The sequence below is a fragment of the Lithobates pipiens genome, unplaced genomic scaffold (assembly GCF_037356315.1).
Source record: "Lithobates pipiens isolate NorthernLeopardFrog02 unplaced genomic scaffold, aLitPip1_a1.2 Scaffold_35, whole genome shotgun sequence".
Taxonomy (NCBI): domain Eukaryota; kingdom Metazoa; phylum Chordata; class Amphibia; order Anura; family Ranidae; genus Lithobates; species Lithobates pipiens.
Window position 1 is genome coordinate 26,104,815 of NW_027507811.1, and position 18,066 is coordinate 26,122,880.

At 42.2% G+C, this 18,066-nt stretch overlaps 2 protein-coding genes across 10 annotated transcripts in view; both read right to left on the bottom strand.

Annotated features, from left to right (window-relative positions):
• Nucleotides 1–11,777, bottom strand: part of LOC143956245 (uncharacterized) — a 30,908-nt gene extending 19,131 nt beyond the window's left edge. For 6 of the 9 annotated variants that reach the window (XM_077466432.1, XM_077466431.1, XM_077466434.1 and 3 more), the window contains exons 1-5: nt 9,779–11,647; nt 8,369–8,473; nt 7,234–7,422; nt 7,024–7,147; nt 6,868–6,939 (exon numbers count right to left, since the gene is read on the bottom strand). In XM_077466432.1, the coding sequence (XP_077322558.1) occupies nt 6,868–6,939; nt 7,024–7,147; nt 7,234–7,422; nt 8,369–8,446 (463 nt within the window). In that variant the 5' untranslated portion in view covers nt 8,447–8,473; nt 9,779–11,647. Of the gene's footprint in view, nt 1–6,867; nt 6,940–7,023; nt 7,148–7,233; nt 7,423–8,368; nt 8,474–9,778 lie in introns of all 9 variants that reach the window. The other 3 variants (XM_077466427.1, XM_077466428.1, XM_077466429.1) reach the window with 3 other exon arrangements.
• LOC143955227 (uncharacterized) overlaps nt 1–18,066 on the bottom strand; it is a 101,546-nt gene that overhangs the window by 38,035 nt on the left and 45,445 nt on the right. The window lies entirely within an intron of this gene.

Here is an 18,066-nt window from a genome sequence, read left to right on the forward strand (position 1 = left end):
TTGTATATGTTGTAGCTGTCAGTCTGGTCATAATATTTGTCAGTTGGCTAGCATATAAAGTAATTCGATCTCATCCAGGAGAGGTTTTTAGTATTTTGGCACCCTAGGAGGAGAAGGCAACGAGACACTTAGTAAGTGATCCAAACGCCACCTAGGCAGGACTGTCAAAATGGGCCAGACACATGGTAAACCCCAGGAGGAATCTCAGAAATGTTATGCTGTTAAAGACATAATTACAATGTTGTATGGGAAGGATAAGGCACAGGGCACGAATAGGGTTCTCAAGAAATTTGGAATGGATGGAGAAAATGGGCTAAGTGTAGAAGGTTGGGAGAATATAAAGAGAGACAGACAGGGAGAGATATTGAAAAACGGATGGGTATCACAAATACAATGTTTAATTAAGGTTTCCAACAGGGCTGAAGAGGAGGGATGGGAGTATTGTCAGGAAAAGGGTGGATGGGATATGAAGGTCCGACACAAAAGTCTTCCTTCTGCTCCCGGCGATAGGGTAAATACGGGAGATACTCCACCTCCTTATAACACTACCACACCAGGTAATGAAAGACCAAAACTTTATCCTTCCTTAAGAGGAAGAGGATGGGTATGCCGAGTATGCGGTACCCAGAACCCAGACTGGGCACAGGAATGTGTGCATTGCGGAGCTCAAAGACCAGAGCCCGTAGCTCCAGTCCATAGTCGGACTAGGGTAATACAAGTAAATAATCCAAATGCGGGTCAAGCAGGACAGCCACCTACAGTGACCCGACAAGTCGTTCTGAGGACATGGACACCTTGGTCGGCTGACACTCTTATGGCATTAATACAGAATGCTCCTGATCCCGTAGCAAAACCTGCCGCATTCTGTAGATTCGTGACACAATTACTAGACACACATGAAGCAACTTGGCAAGATGGGGAAGATTTGTGTAGACATAAAATGACACTAACGATGTTTAATCAATTTATGAATGAAATTGCTCCACATAGACCACAAGGGGATCCAGCGGCAGATCCACCAGGAATACACCCTCGTCATATAGACTCTAGACCCCTGTTTATTGCTCAGTTACGAGAATTTTGCCAAGGGAAACAGCAGGAAAGGGGTTCGACAGCGCCCATAAAACAGGCCCCAGGTCAGACTGTTACAGAATTTTACCTCAACATGGAAAGCATGATGGCTGACGAAGGTCTAGATTTCGCCTTACCCGTCACCATTAGGGCTTTCAATCGACAGTTTATGGAAGGACTAGTACCCCAAATAGGTGACAAACTGAAGGCATGTACTCCCGAATGGAGAGCCATACGGGACAGAGGAACATTGTTGCAGAAAGCACAAGGCATAGAGGCTGATTTAGCAGAAACTAAACCCAGAAGGACACCGGGAGTTAACACTGTTGCCCGGGTCAATGAAGGAGGGAATTCCTCCCGTAAACCTCCTACCTGTTATTACTGCAACAAGGTGGGACATATAAAAAGAGACTGTAGGAAAAGGATAAAAGACGAACAGGAAGGAAACACGGACAGAGACACGAGGGACTACAGACAGAGGCGTACCAATGATAGGGACGATCCGACCGCATGACTTGCCCCAGTCCTAGCTGAATCAGAGAACAAAATGCTCCACATGTTGATGAAGGTGGAAGGTAAACATATTCCTTGTTTGGTTGACACAGGAGCGTCACGCAGTCTGTTGTCTGATTCAGTAGTCCCTCCACACATGACGTCCCGTGACACCATACCCATAAGTGGTTACGACGGACTCCTGACTGATGCCCCACTGACTAAACCTTAAAAAGTAAAAATAGGGGGAATGGCTACCGCCTGACACTTGTGTATTGTTGCAATATGTAGATGACCTATTGTTATGTTGTCCGGATAACGATACTTGTTTAAAAGCCACTCTATCATTGTTACAATTCCTGGCTGAAAAAGGGTGCAAAGTGAATAGAACTAAGTTACAGGTATGTCAGAAAAAGGTTGTCTTTTTGGGCCACTGTATATCCCAGGGTACTCGACACCTCACTGAAGAACGAGTCCAGGCCATAAGACAAATGAATGTCCCACGCAACTTTAAGCAACTTCGTATGTTTCTGGGAATGGTGTCATATTGTAGACAATGGATACCACATGCCAGTTCTCTGATGCAGCCATTATATGATTGCTTGAAAATAGTACCCTATGTACTCACAGAAGCAGGTCATGAATCTTTTAGCACCTTAAAAAGGTTACTAATTTCGGCACCTGCGATCGGGATCCCTGATTATACCAAAACATTTCATTTGTACATTGCTGAAATCACGGGACACGCAACAGGGGTGTTGACACAACAACACATCAAACAAAGGCCGGTAGCATACTTCTCGGCGGCTCTCGATCCTGTCTCTAGAGGATCACCGTCCTGTGTACGAGCAGTTGCAGCAGTGTCAATTATCATTGACAAATCCTCAGAAATTGTCTTAGACAATCCTGTAGTGGTACATACCACACATGACATACACGCCATCTTGTCACAGGTCCAGCCAAAACACATATCAATGGCAAGGCAGCTGCGTCTACAATGCACTTTGCTCCTACCCCCCAATGTTACCTTTCAGCGATGCACTTCTTTTAACTTAGCACAGCTTTTACCATTACAGACAGATTTGACAGGGGGGAGTAATGATGATAATGGTGTAGACACAGCACAAGATACTCAGGATTCTGACACACTTTCGTTTCAGGACATAACATCTGATGAACACGATTGTTTTCAACTTATGGAACAAGAAACCACGGGGTTCCCACATGTCACAGACATACCCATTGCAAATGCAGAACACACACTGTACATAGATGGTAGTAGATTTGCCGATGACAAAGGTAAATATCACACAGGTTATGCTGTGGTAACAGACACACAGGTAATTGAGGCAAAGTCATTACCAGCACACATGTCGGCACAAGAAGCGGAACTAACCGCTCTAGAGAAAGCCCTAGAACACTTAGAGGGACAAGAAGGGAACATTTACACTGATTCCGCATACGCCTACGGTGTGGCACATGATTATGGCCACATATGGAAAGCTAGAGGTTACCTTACAGCAGCAGGCACACCTGTTAAACATGGTGAAGGAATCAAAAGAGTCCTGAACAATCTTCAAAAGGTTATAAGAGTAGCCATCATGAAGATAGCGGCACACACGAGCGCAAAAACAACTGAGGCAAAAGGAAACGCATTTGCAGATTTAACTGCAAAGAAGGCAGCTCTAGGGGAAGTAAGCCCTGAGACCTTAGCCACGGTACAGGTGAGTATGCCCGAAACCACATGGCAGCAGCTAATCGAACTACAGGAACAAGCAGGGGCTATTGAGAAGGACCGTTGGGTTAAGGAGGGAGCTGCACCAGGCCTTGACAATGTATGGAGAGAAGGAGACAAAATATGTCTACCCGCTTCTCTATACCCCGCAATGGCAGCGGCTGTCCACTTACCCACTCATGTCAGCTCCAATTCTATGTATAGGATTGTAAGCCAAGGATGGCTAGCCCCTGGATTCAGTAGTACTGCAAGGAACTACTGTGCTGCATGCCAAATCTGTCTGATTAATAACCCAGGACAGAGAGTGAAAACCCCACGTAAACATCAGGTCCGGGCCCAATATCCCTTTCAGAGACTGCAGATTGACTACATACAAATGCCTAAGAGCGGCCCCTTTGAATTTGTTCTCGTGTGCATCTGCCTATTTTCAGGCTGGCCGAAAGTTATCCTGTGAAATCAGCTACGGCAAAAGCCACCGCCAAGAAACTGATTACTGAGCTGATACCTAGGTTTGGTCTCCCAGAAACAATAGAATCAGATAGGGGGACACATTTCACGGGAGAAATAATGCAAAATGTGATGGCAATGTTAGGGGTTCAACAAAGTTTTCATACTCCTTACCACCCACAGAGTTCAGGATCAGTAGAAAGAGTAAATGGTACAATCAAGCTGAAAATACAAAAAGCTATGCAGGAGTTGAACAAACCATGGCCTGAGTGCCTACCCTTAGCTTTGTTCTCTATTAGGTACACCCCAACAGGAAAAACAGGGTTATCCCCATATGAAATACTGTTTGGAAGTGCACCTAGATTAGGTTTATATTTTCCTCAAAGTATGCAATTACAATGTGATAGGTTAACTACGTATGTAATACAGTTGCAACAGCGTCTGACTAAAATCCACAAGAGTGTGTATTCTTCTCTTCCAGACCCTAATTCTGTCACAGGTACTCATGATCTACAACCAGGAGACTATGTGTATGTAAAGAAACATACCAGAAAGACACTGGAACCAAGGTTTGAAGGTCCTTTCCAGGTGCTATTGATTACAGCAACCTCAGTGAAATTGGAAGGGAAACCTACCTGGATCCACGCTTCTCACTGTAAAAAGGAGCCAGTTGGCAAATGACAACATGTATCTTTTTATTCTTTTTGTTTCAGTAATCCTGGCTAATAGTTTGGTTACCTCACAGAATAAAATATACAAGGATGAAGGATTTTCTAAAAAAAATGTTATTACTGAAGTTTAAATATGCTTATGCCCAGAAGTCAGGATATGAGAAATGTTGGATTTGTAGCAAATTACACCCCAGCACAGCAAGTATACCACTGATGGCAGTTCCTATAAACTATACTGATCTTGCTAACAGTAGCATTAACATAATTAGAACAAATACCAGCGAGACAGTAATGTTTAAGTCAAATGGTCTCGCCTTTCCCCCTGCCTGGTGTTTCAACTTAGGGAACACAACGGGAGGAAATGGAGAATGCCAAGACAGCAAATTTAATTTGTCCATTGTCGTATTAAATGGAAGCTTCTATCCCAGTAATTCCAGCACACACCAGACATTATCTGACTTCCTCACTAACATTGTGGATAATAATGTTAGGTGGTTAGTATCCAACTTATCCCTCTATGGATACACCTCTCGTTATAGAAATGATATCAGTTCAAGATCAGTAGCTCTAGGAAACAATATATACATCTGTTGTGAGGATAAATGTTATACTTGGATACCTAGAAGAGCTCAGGGATGGTGCTACCTCGCAAGTTTAGTACCAGTAATGGGAGTAGTAGGTGATGAACGAGGTGATCACCTATTAGAAGCTAGCATGCACCCTAGATATCCCCTCAGGTATCGTAGTAAAAGAGAAATATTCCTGAAGAAGGACATGGCATGGGCTTGGTTCCCGTCCTGGACAGGATGGGGTATAGACTTAATGAAACGACTAAATAACTATACAGGAATTATTAATGATGTTTTGGAGAAAAACTCTGATGACATTACTAAGTTAAATCTGGAGACCAGAGCCATCAGACAACAATTAGAATTACATGAATTAGCAATTGAAAGTATGAGTGCAGCACTGACAGGACTCTGTGAAACTACTGAGGACTATGAGTGCTGTACTTGGATACATAACACCAGCATTGAGGTACCTGATTATTATGACATCATTGCACAACACCGTACGGAAGTAAAGAATTTACAAGAGAAGGCCCGAAATATTGGTCGCGACTGGGATCCGTTTGGTGGAGCTTTTAGTTTCTCAGGGTTATTCTCTTGGGTTAAGAAGGCAGCAATGACGATTATAGTGGTGCTCTTATTCGTATTTTTCTTTTATGCATGCTTTAAGTTGTTCATGTGCTTTTGCAAGAAAGCCAAGGTAAATGATGCGGAAAAGATGGAACTTTTGTGAAGATAGGTAGATTTAGATCCTTGACATCACCCATCTTGCAGAAAAGCCACTCTTCCTGAATTTTAGATGTTGGTACTGTCCAGGGGGATGGGTGTATACCCCTCTGACAACTCGCGGTCAGGGAGAGTACTCTGGATATAGGCCGACTAGAACTTGTTCAGGTGGACCCAGGGCAAGAGGGAGGGGTGATGTCAAAGGGGGAAATGTAAGGATTAAGGGGTGTCTAAACAAAATGGTTGACAATATGTCTTACTAAATACTTGTCTTTCTCTATACTTCTCAGTAAAATAAGGACTCGTCATCTATTGTCACGTACTCATCAAGAAGAGGCCGCATCAGCCCTAAAAAGCAGTCTACGCCCAGAAGATTGTCTTATCAGCTGATAACACCCGGAGAATTGCTTTTTCTTTGCAAAAATGTTGTTTTTTTACACTGCTGATGTTTGCTCTTTTCTGTCTATAAAAGAGAAGTAATAAAGAGCTCAGAGTCAGTCAGAGAGAGTCAGAGTTACGACGGACTTCTGAGCAGAAATACTGAATACCTCCGTGTCTCTTTGCTTAGATAAGAACTCTAATTAACAATTGGGAAACGGTAACATAACCTGACAAATAGGTGACTTGTTGAGGTCACACCTAACAAGGAGATGGTGTCCAAAAAATCCTCTAACTCAAGTGGCCCATACTGCACACAGGAAGCATAAAGGTCTCTATAGTATTGCATAAACCAGGCACTAATCTGATCAGGAGAGGTAATAAAAGTACCCAACGCGTCTCAAATAGCCAAAGTGAATTGACCCATAGCCAACTGTGTCAGGAGCTGAACATTTTTGTCCCTATGCTCAAAAAGTCTCTGTGCGGAATGCAGAAGTGATTTCTTAGTCAAAGCTACCCGAAGGACAGAAAGCTCCCTCAATGCCTGTTGCCACGCTGAATTCCAGGCCTGATCAGGAGCCTCAACATATACCGCCTCCAACGAGACGCTTCAGCCTCTCCTAAGAGGCAGTCGAATCCTGCTTAAGTGCAGAAACATGAGTAATATATGCACCCCTAATAAAAAGATTTAAATGATCTAATGTCACTAAAGGTGTGGCAGAAGATTCATTCTGTACCCAGTAATATGTATCTCCTTTATAATAAAGTCTCCTCTTACCTGGTGATGTGAGGGGCGGCTGACTCGTCAAATTGCTGGGGACTCTTTGAAGCTTTTTGTTGGTGTTCTTCTCTGTGTAGGAAACGGATACACTGACTGAATACATTGTATCTAGGGTGATCTAGGTGCCCCCTTTATAATAAAGTCTCCCCTTACCCGGTGATGTGAGGGGCGGCTGATCCTCCATCATGACGTCCTTGTAGAGATCCTTGTGTCCTTCTAAATACTCCCACTCCTCCATGGAGAAATAGACAGTGACATCCTGACACCTTATAGGAACCTGACACACACAATGATACAGTCACCATCCAGACACATCCCTTGTCTGACACTGGATAATGTCCCAGAATTCCCACCACCGCTCACCTCTCCTGTCAGCAGCTCAATGATCTTCTGGGTGACTTCTAGGATCTTCTTGTTGTTGATTTTTTCAGGTATCATGGATGAAGGCAAAGATATGGTTGGGGTGCGGCTTTTGGTAAATCCTTTAGACAAACGCTGACCTTCTCTGTGTGTTATATGTTTCCGAGTGGTCTTCTTCACTACCTCATAGTCCTGTTGGAAAAAATTAGCATAATACATAATCTGTGATCAGAAATCTTCCTCACCTCTCCGGTCAGCTCTGTGTTTATGTTAATAGAAATAACAGTGATGTCATGTGACCTCCCAGAATCCTCCTCACCTCTCCGGTCAGGTCTGTATTTTATTAAAAGAGAAGTATGGGGTTATGTTTTTTTCCAGGATTATACTTATCTAGCTGGATGCTGCATCTGTCCCCCGGCGCCTCTAAGACTGAGAAACAAGTGATCTAACGCCACCGATCGCTTGGATCTCAGGGCTCCCTGGGCAGAGAGCTGGTGGCTGTCAGTCAGCGGCTCTCTGCTCTGCCCCCTCCGCGTTCACTGGAGCGCTGGGCTGTGGAGAGGGCGGGAGCAGCTGGCTCATTTTCTCAGAGACTCGCTGAGAGGCTGTGCCGGTCCAGGCATGTGGGCAGATCCCAAATTCATTGTCGCGATCTTGCTCTGAGCCGGCTCTGTGACATTGGTAGACAGCTGACTTCAGCCCGCTGTCTGCTTAAACCGGGTCACAGGAGTGCAGATCGAACTGCATTCCTGTGATGCACAGGAGAATGACAGCCAAACGAGCTTTGGCTGTACTTCTCCTTTAATAGAGATAATAGTGAAGTCATGTGACCTCCCAGAATCCTCCTCACCTCTCCGGTCAGCTCTGTTTTTATTCATAGAGATCAGAGTGATGTCATGTGACTTCCCAGAATCCTCCTCACCCCTCCGGTCAGCTCTGTTTTTATTCATAGAGATCAGAGTGATGTCATGTGACTTCCCAGAATCCTCCTCACCCCTCCGGTCAGCTCTGTTTTTATTCATAGAGATCAGAGTGATGTCATGTGACTTCCCAGAATCCTCCTCACCCCTCCGGTCAGCTCTGTTTTTATTCATAGAGATCAGAGTGATGTCATGTGACCTCCCAGAACCCTCCTCACCTCTCCGGTCAGCAGGTAGATGATCTCCAGCGTTAGGTTTAAAATTTTCTCAGTCATGTGACTCCAGTCTTCGTCCATCGTTTCGTTCAAGTAATCTGTAGAGATCTAAGAAAAAAAAAACCAATGGAAACAAATTTGATTAGAAAACAAAATATTAGGATGCATTTAATTTGTAAGCCTCATAATCATATTTTCTATCCTAAGTTTATGTTTTCTTTTCTCAAGGATCTTCGTGTTAATGTGTCATAATTCTGGTCACAAATTGAAATGCTCTATTTACTATGGTATACATATACCATATATGCTGGCACAATTGTATTGCACAATGGCCACCTTTCACTCTCCTCTTCACTATCCCTTTCCTCACTTTTTATTTTTGTGTGTCTTTGTCACTTGTCAGTCACTGCACGTGTGATGAGTAGGGTGTCGGTCCTCGGACCAATCCTGAAAGTCTCTGGGAGAGCGGACATAGGCCTTCTGGCTTGGTCCAATATCCATGAGGGGGGCCTACCTTCGGGGAAGCCCCCATAGTACCTAGTACCTAGGAGGTTCTGTTTCGGCAGTCCTCCCGGGGGAAGGAGGTCTCCTGGTTTTGCCTGGGAGACCACTTGTTGAGTCTGGTACCTCAGTCCCTGTCTGGAGCCTAACGCCCCGGGGGATCAGGGTATGGTCCTTCTTTTGGAGGACATCAGACACCCGTCTGCACTTTTTAGTGTTTCACTCTTTATGTGTGTGCACTTTTTTTATGCACTGGGTGGAAGTTTTTTGGGTGTGTTTTGCACGCCATGGGCTTTTTCAAAAAATAAAAATAAAAATATATACCATATATGCTATGTTTTCTGCTAAGTAGTAAAACACAGAAATATTGATTTACTATTTTTTCATGGTCGATGGCAGAAATTTGTTAATGTTTTAATAGTTGGGTGGGGGAGGCTTCCCATGGACTTCAGCTCTTCCTTGAGAATTCAGAGCTGTTATCCAAGGAAGCATGCCCAGAAACCCTGCAGAGGAACCTCGATTAGTTCTTAAGCCATTACTCCAAGATCATGACAATACTTAAGGATTGGGAGATAGACCAATCTTCGAGAGCTCAGGATTTCTTGAAGTGAGCAGCTTTCAACCTAAACATAATAATGCTTTACTATTTTTTCATGGTCAATGGCAGAACTGTGTTAATGTTTTAGTAGTTGGGTAGGCTTCCCTTTTAAAACTGAGGACTCCAGCTTTTTCTGGAGAATTCCGAGGTGTTCCCAGACCAGCTGGGAGAAATAAACCCTCTGAAATGATGTCAGTTTGCCTGTTTCAGCTAAAGGAGACATCTATATTAGATGCCTAAATGGCCTTAAGTGGCACTTTGATCCAAAGTGGTGGCAGATGTGTTTAGAGATGTTCTCAGACTAGATTCCTCACCTTATCCAAGGAAGCATGCCCATAAACCCTGCAGAAGAAACCTCGGTTAGTTCTTAAGCCATTACTCCAAGCTCATGGCAATACTTAAGGATTGGGAGATAGACCAATCTTCGAGAGCTTAGGATTTCTTGAAGTGAGCAGCTTTCAACCTAAACACAATAATGCTTTACTATTTTTTCATGGTCAATGGAAGAACTTTGTTAATGCCAGCCTATCTCCTGGCATTGTTAATGTTACTTTGTTAATGTTTTAGTAGTTGGGTGGGGTAGGTTTCCCTTTTACAACTGAGGACTTCAGCTTTTTTGGGAGAATTCCGAGGGGTTCACAGACCAGCTGGGAAAAATGATGTCAGTTTGCCCCTTTCAGCTAAAGAAGACATCTATATTAGATGCCTAAATAGCCTTAAGCGGCACTTTGATCCATGGGGGTGGCAGATGTATTTAGAGATGTTCTCAGACTAGACTCCTTACCTTATCCAAGGAAGCAAACCCAGAAACCCTGAAGAGGAACCGTGCTTAGTTCATAAGTCATTACTCCAAGCTCATGGCAATACCTAAGGGTTGGGAGATAGACCAATCTTCAAGAGATCATGATTTCTTGAAGTGAGTAGCTTTCAACCTAAACCAGCCTTTCTCAAACTTTTTAACACAGAGGAACTCTTGAAATAACTTTCTGACCTCAGGGAACCCCTGCTAAAAAATTACTATATCTAGAACTCGTGATACATGTGATGGACAATGGGAAGAATGCTCCTAACACTTGTGGTCATGGAAAGAATTACCCCCTTACAGAGAGCTAAAATGATCATTGGTGTCAGCGGGAACTTGAGAGGTAGAAATTACTCATTGCTCAAGGAACCCCTAGAAAACTCTTGAGGAACCCTAGGGTTCCATGGAACAATGGTTGAGAAACCCTGACCTAAGCCATGTCATGGTACCACTTCACAGCTCATCAGTGGGATACTATGGAGCCTAAACTACTTCCCAGATGTTTCTCCATGGAGGGTGAGGCCCACCCTGTCCAAAAGAGTACCAATGCTTAGGGCTTCAGATGTACAGGTGAATGCTGGGAAGTTAAACTTCTTGACAGTTTCTTCTATCTCTCTGGGACTCCAATGGTGGGATGTCTGTGTTTCTTACAGGATCCAAACACCGGCTGCACATATTATAAGGGACTTCCATCATTCCCTCTGGATTTTTCACTCGTTCTCTCTTATTATTTAGTATGTAAAAGGAGGAGGAGCAACATCCAAAACTCACAGCTGTAGAAGAACAAGGTCATGGATTATAGCAGGGAGATCTTGCTGTTGGAGAAGAAGCGGAATTCATGCTAGGAGGTGGCTCAGCTAATCAGAAATCACCTGTACCACCATGCTCCTCCCATAACTGAAATTAGATTTTTGGGTGGAGCAACCATTTAAAAGGAACTTAATAAAGGTCTTCTTTTTTTTTCAACCCAGTTCACAAATTTACTTCTACAGTATTATCTAAAAAACGATCACTCGTTGGACATGCATCATCGCTTTCTTTTGTTCTAAGAATCATCATTCAGAAAACAAGGCGTTGCGTCAGGCGTTCAATTAATCCCGACAATCATGAACCTTTAACGGGCCGAAGCACTTACAGGAACGTGCTTAGAAGCCATTGCTGGAAATTAGCAAAGCTGGCCAACTCTGTGATACCCTGACACCCATATTAAAAAGGTTTCAGCAGCCCAAATTCTGCCCTGGCTGTGTCATGTGACCTGCCATCTGACCCCCATGGTCTCCACCTCCTCCTGCATTAGGTCTCTCGGTCCCAGAGCACCAGGGTCTGCTCCACCGGTGAAATAAGCAGCTACAGATGTGAAATGAGAAGCTATATTAAATAACATTACCTGCCGCCAGTAACAAATATGTCTTCTGCTCTACTTCCGGTCTCATCCGGAACTTCCTGTCCCAGCGTCACGCCTCTGTGTTCCATTTCCCCTCACTCGTTTGCGTTCCACACGCTTTTTTGGGTTCGTCCTGCCATCTTGTGGTCACTACCAAAATGACAGTAATTATTATCTTCACTAAAAAACAAAAAAAGGGTATATAAAAAAAAGGGAACTCCAAATGTTCTGCCTTTGTTTATAAAGCACCAACATATAGTGTAGAGCTGTGCATTGACTTTAACTACTTCATGCCCATGCCAATTCTGGCATTTCTATTCTAAATGTAAAAATCACACACACACACACACACACACACACACACACACTATATATATATATATATATATATATATATATATATATATATATATATATATATATATATATATCAGAGATCCTAGAGAATATAATGGCGGTCATTGCAATTTTTTTTATGTCACACAGTACTTGCGCAGTGATATTTCGAACGCAATTTAAAAGAAAATACACTTTAATGAATTTGAATGAAAAAAAAAAACTATATATATATATATATACACTATATATATAAAAAATACTATATATATATATATATAGACACACACACACACATATATATATATATATATATATATATACACACACACACACACACACAAATATATATTGTTTTTTGCATTAAAATTCATAAATTATAAATATATACATTTTTGGTAAAATAAAAGCGATGATTTTATGCCAAGTAAATAGAGCCCTAACTAACATGTCAAGCTTTAAAATTGTGCACACCCGTGGAATGGCACCAAGTTACGGTATTAAAAAATCTCCATAGGTGACGTTTTCATTTTTTTTTTTTTTTTACAGGTTACCTGTTTAGAGTTACAGAGGTGGTCTGTCAGTAGAATTATTGCTCTCGCTATAATGTTCACAGCGATACCTCATATGTGTGGTGTGAACACCATTTACCTACGTAAGTGTTCTCTTCTGCGTGCGATCACGATGGGACGAGGTGCTTTTAAATCTTTTTCTATTATTATTTATTTTATTATTATATTGTTCCTTTATTTTTTGTTTTTGATCACTTTTATTTAGGGCTGTGGAAATTAAAGATTAATTCCTTGATTAATCGTTCATTTTTTTGATCAATCAAAATTCTTTTGATCGGTACTCACCCCTCCGCCGGCTTCCTGGTCTTCAGGGAGTTCTGTCGGAGATCCGGTGACGTCACGGACATCGGCGGTGTCGCCGAACTCCTCCCCCCTTCCCCAAGTGCCTCCCTCTGCTAACAAAGGGAAGGGGGGAGGAGTCCGCTGACGTTGACGTTCTGATTGAACGCAATGCGTACGGAGGAGGAGCTATGCATGACGTCACCCACTGCTGCCCTACGGAACTAACACGATTGTCGGCTTTACATGCTGTGTTTTTATCACCTTTATGTGAGCAGTTTGTGTTTGAACACAAAAATTTAATCTTATACTTAAGCGGTGAGCACTTAGATCTTTTCTTTCTACCCATGACCTGGCGTCCTTGCTGAGATTTAAGGAGACGTGAGAGAAGTTTATGGTCCGTGTTAACCCTTTTGATACCCGCTTGCATGACCACCTGTTTGCACAGGGGTCCATGCCATAAGGTGAGAGTGATTAGTTAGACCGGAGGTGGAGGGATTGTCAACCTACTGTGGAACAAAAAAAAAAGACTTACATCAGTGCTACAGTTTTAATTTAAATGTATTTGTGTGAACTGTGAAGTTAAGTCATGGATTGTTGAAACTAACTAGTGTCGGGTGATTGTATATAGTGTATACCACATTTATCACTGACTAATGCAGAGTTGCAATGCAAGGAGAACAGCTAAAAGTAGTTGGATCTGTATGTGTGTTATAATTAATCGAAATTTGTTGATTAATCGATTAAAAAAAATTGATTAATCGAACACAAAAAATTTAATCAGTAACAGCCCTACTTTTATTCCTATCACAAAAAAAACCCTTGTGATAGAAATAAGGATGTCAGGTTCTCTTTATGGAGGCATCTGGGGGCTATAAGACCCCAGATCTCTCCCCTATCCTGAAAAGCATGCAATCTCAGTTTTCCAGGGGAAAAAATGGCAGTGTTTACATCTGCCAGAGCCAGAAGTGACGTCATGATGTCACTTCTGGCCTCCCAGGATAATAGAGATGTCCAGGGACCATCTGGTGTACGGCCAGCTCTGTGGTAACCCAACATCCCCTCCCACTGCCTATAAAAGCAATCCACAGGCTAATCAGCTAGGCAAGGTAATGTCTTCTAGAAATGTAAGCATACCTCCCAACATTTTGAGATGGGAATGAGGGACACCTACTAACAAACATATGTAGGCATAGGACATGCTCCCTGCCACATCCCCTAAAAGGAGAATAACCTAAAAAAAAGATGAATTGAATCCACAAGGACTTTTTTTTACCACTACTATTCCTTAATATTGGCTTTTAAAATGTACAAATGCAAGAATTTTGAAATTGGATGAAAGATTTAACACTGGGAAACACTTTTTGAAAGATAAATAGTGCATTTTATATACAGCTATATCGATCAGACCAAAATGAGGGACAACTGAGGAGGAATGAGGGACATTGCTCCAAATAAGGGACAGTCCCTCGAAATCAGGGACAGTTGGGAGCTATGTGTAAGTAAGGCTCTCCAAAAGAAGAAGGGTCTCCATTTCGGGAGGGTTAATTGCAAGGAAAGGAGGTAGGGTCCATAAAAGAAAATGTTTGCTTTGACCATAGTAATCCTTTAATAGCAAGACTGATCTGGATATCAAAACAGACTAGATGTGGTCTTCTAAAAAATCTCAAACCAGTTTCAGAAGCATCCTCAGAACACCAAAACATTTAGACGCTTCCTAAAAGTTCTCCTATTATCTGCATGTGGCTGTTACTGTATATTCTGGAGACCAAAAAACTTAGAATGGGACTTCTATCTCAACAGGTTAGATGAAGATTGAAGACCCCTTCCGTGAGGACCTGCATACCAGCCTGAAACCCCTTCATGTGTTGTCCTTGAAAAATCCATCACTTTGGCTCAATTGATGAAACCACATCTGCCACAAATGTCTATTTCAAGAGTTCCTTCCATGGAAGCACCAAGCCTAATGCTGCGCTTGGACTTGGTTTGGACCAACAGTGTCCAATTTCACTACATTCCAGTCCATCTGGCCTCTGATCATTCTTCCATCTGACCTCCTTCATCCCTTCTATAAAATCCACCCCCTTGTATTACTAACATCTACTTACTGCTGAACTTCTCGATGGCTCCTAAATTTTAAGCGCATAAGAAGAGGCGTGATGGAGGAAGCGGCTTTGTTCAAAGAGATGGGGGAGCTTAGAAGGAATAGAACAATTGGATTCGGTGCTGATATTTCGGTACAGGATCAGTTTGACTCATTCTATGTAAATGCCAACATTTTCAGTCCTTGTTTGGTGATGGAATAGGTTGGGATGGGGCTGGGGTAAGGATCTTGGGTTAGGCTGGTTAAGGGTTAGATTCCGATCTTTGGCTGCGGTTATGACTAGGTTTAGTGTTTAGGTTGAAAATGAAGGTAAGAAATGATGTATGTGGAGAGATATGGCGCAGAAGTGTATGTGACCAACACACTGGAGAGAGATGGCTTGGGGGGTCCAGGTAAGATGGTGGAGTGATTCCAAAACACTGTAGTACAGCACCTCTCTAGAGACTGAAGATTCTCCTGCATGGGTGCTCAACCTGTGGCCCTCATGATTCTGGGCGTCATGCTTGTAACTGTCAGACTTGCAATGCCTCATGGGACTTGTAGTTCCGCAACAGCTGGAGGGCCACAGGTTGGACACCTATTATGGTAATAGATAAGGACAGCAGAGGGCGAATCTGAGTGTAGCAGTATAAAAACTCATGTATTCACTTGGCAATTGGCAATTTACAAGACAATGTCATGATATCAGGCCAATAAATGTAGAAACGTTACTCAGGGTCAGCTTCCGAGAATGGAACTTTGCAGAACAGGATGAGCTTCCTTGGGAGGGATTGCAGCATCTGTAGAGATGTAAAGTGTTAAGAGCCTTATAACACGTGGGTTTTCCGCCTCATGTGGGCCCGATTGTCCTTTAATCATCCAGATGTAGGAGAGCTGAGCGGGGTTCAGCTGTCACTGGAGCCTCTGGATGTGGATGGGAGCACTGGAAAGCCGTCAGCCACCCGGTGGTCTCCCAGTGCTCTCCAGGGTTCCCATCCATCTCCATAGGCTCTAGTGACAGGTGAACCCCGCTCAGCTCTCCTACATCTGGATGATTAATGGACGATCGGGCACACATGAGGTGGAAGACTCACATGTTATAAGGCTCTTAACCCTTTACTTCTCTACAGGTGCTGCAATCCCTCCCAAAGAAGTTCATGTTCTGCGAAGGTCCATTCCTGGAAGCTGACCCTCAATGACGTTTCTACATGTATATGCCTGATATCACTACATTGCCTTATAACAGGGGTAGGGAACCTTTTTGGCTGAGAGAGCCATGAACGCCACATATTTTAAAATGTAATTCTGCGAGAGCCATACAATATGTTTAAAACTACTTTTTTTTTTTTAATCGATTAATTGACTAATTTCAATTACAACTGTAATATCCACGTCATCTCCCCCACTGTAATATCCACATCTCCCCTACGATTGTCTGCTTGCTTACCACTACACAGGCAGGCTGATCCACGAGTAGTTGAGGCGGGTGACGATGACGTCAGCTCGCCGCTCACCTAGGCCACCGCCGGGTGTACCAAGATGGCCGCAGCTCCGGAGCTAGGCCGAAGTTGCGGCCTTTCCTATGAGCTCAATCCACAGATCGGCACACCACGCAATTGAGAGGTGAGAGCCAGATGCAGCCATCAAAAGAGCCACATCTAGCTCGAGAGCCATACCCCTGCCTTATAAGTTGCCAATTGTCGTGGGAATAAGTGAGCTTTTATACTGCTACACTCAGATGTGCCCTCTGCTGTCCTTATCTACATTAAGGAATTTGATTAAAGTGACGAGGTTAGGTTGAATATTATGGTGAGTTGAAGATTACGTTTTTGGTTGAAAGTTAAGGTAAGTGTTTGGCTGTAGCTAATGGCAAGTCATTCACCATAGCAAATCACGGCCGATGGAGGTACTCACAGTGCTGGAGGAGATGTAGAGACGGTCCGACCCCAAGCTGACATCAGTTACTATACTATACTACCCACAGGGTCCCGGAACTTCTCCTCCAGCCCTGTGGGGCCACACAAAGAGTCTTTGCGGAGTTACTCAACACTGGCCCCTCCCACAATATTAATATCCTGATCAGAGTTCATTATTATGCATAAAGGTAGTGCGGCTCAAACATTATTATTCATCCACAGTTTCCTCCCACTGTTTAAATATTAATGAGGTTATTATGTTTATTAAATATTTAAGGAATATATCATAATTATATAAATTATAGTAATCATATAAATTAGTGAATATTGAACACTGGCCCCTCCCACAATATTAATATCCTATTCAGAGTTCATTATTATACATAAAGGTAATGACGCACAAACATTATTATTCATCCACAATTTCCTCCTACTGTTTAAATATTAATGAGGTTATTATGTTTATTAAATATTGAATAAATATATAATAATTATATAAATTATCGTAATCATATAATAATGAATATTCAACACTGGCCCCTCCCACAATATGAATATCCTATTCAGAGTTCATTATTATACATAAAGGTAATGACGCACAAACATTATTATTCATCCACAATTTCCTCCCACTGTTTAAATATTAATGAGGTCATTATGTTTATTAAATATTGAATAAATATATAATAATTATATAAATTATCGTAATCATCTAATAATGAATATTCAACACTGGCCCCTCCCACAATATAAATAACTTGTTCAGAGTTCATAATTTGATATAAGGAAATGACGCACAAACATTATTATTCATCCACAATTTCCTCCCACTGTTAAAATATTAATGAGGTTATTATGTTTATTAAATATTTAATAAATATATAATAATTATATAAATTATTGTAATCATATAATAATGAATATTCAACACTGGCCCCTCCCACAATATTAATATCCCGATCAGAGTTCATTATTATACATAAAGGTAGTGAGGCGCAAACATTATTATTCACCCGCAGTTTCCTCCCACTGTTTAAATATTAATGAGGTTATTATGTTTATTAAATATTTAATGAATATATAATAATGATATAAATGATAGTAATCACATAATAATGAATATTGAACACTGGCCCCTCCCACAATATTAATAACCCGATCAGAGTTCATCATTTTACATAAGGTAATGACGCACAAACATTATAATTCATCCACAATTTCCTCCCACTG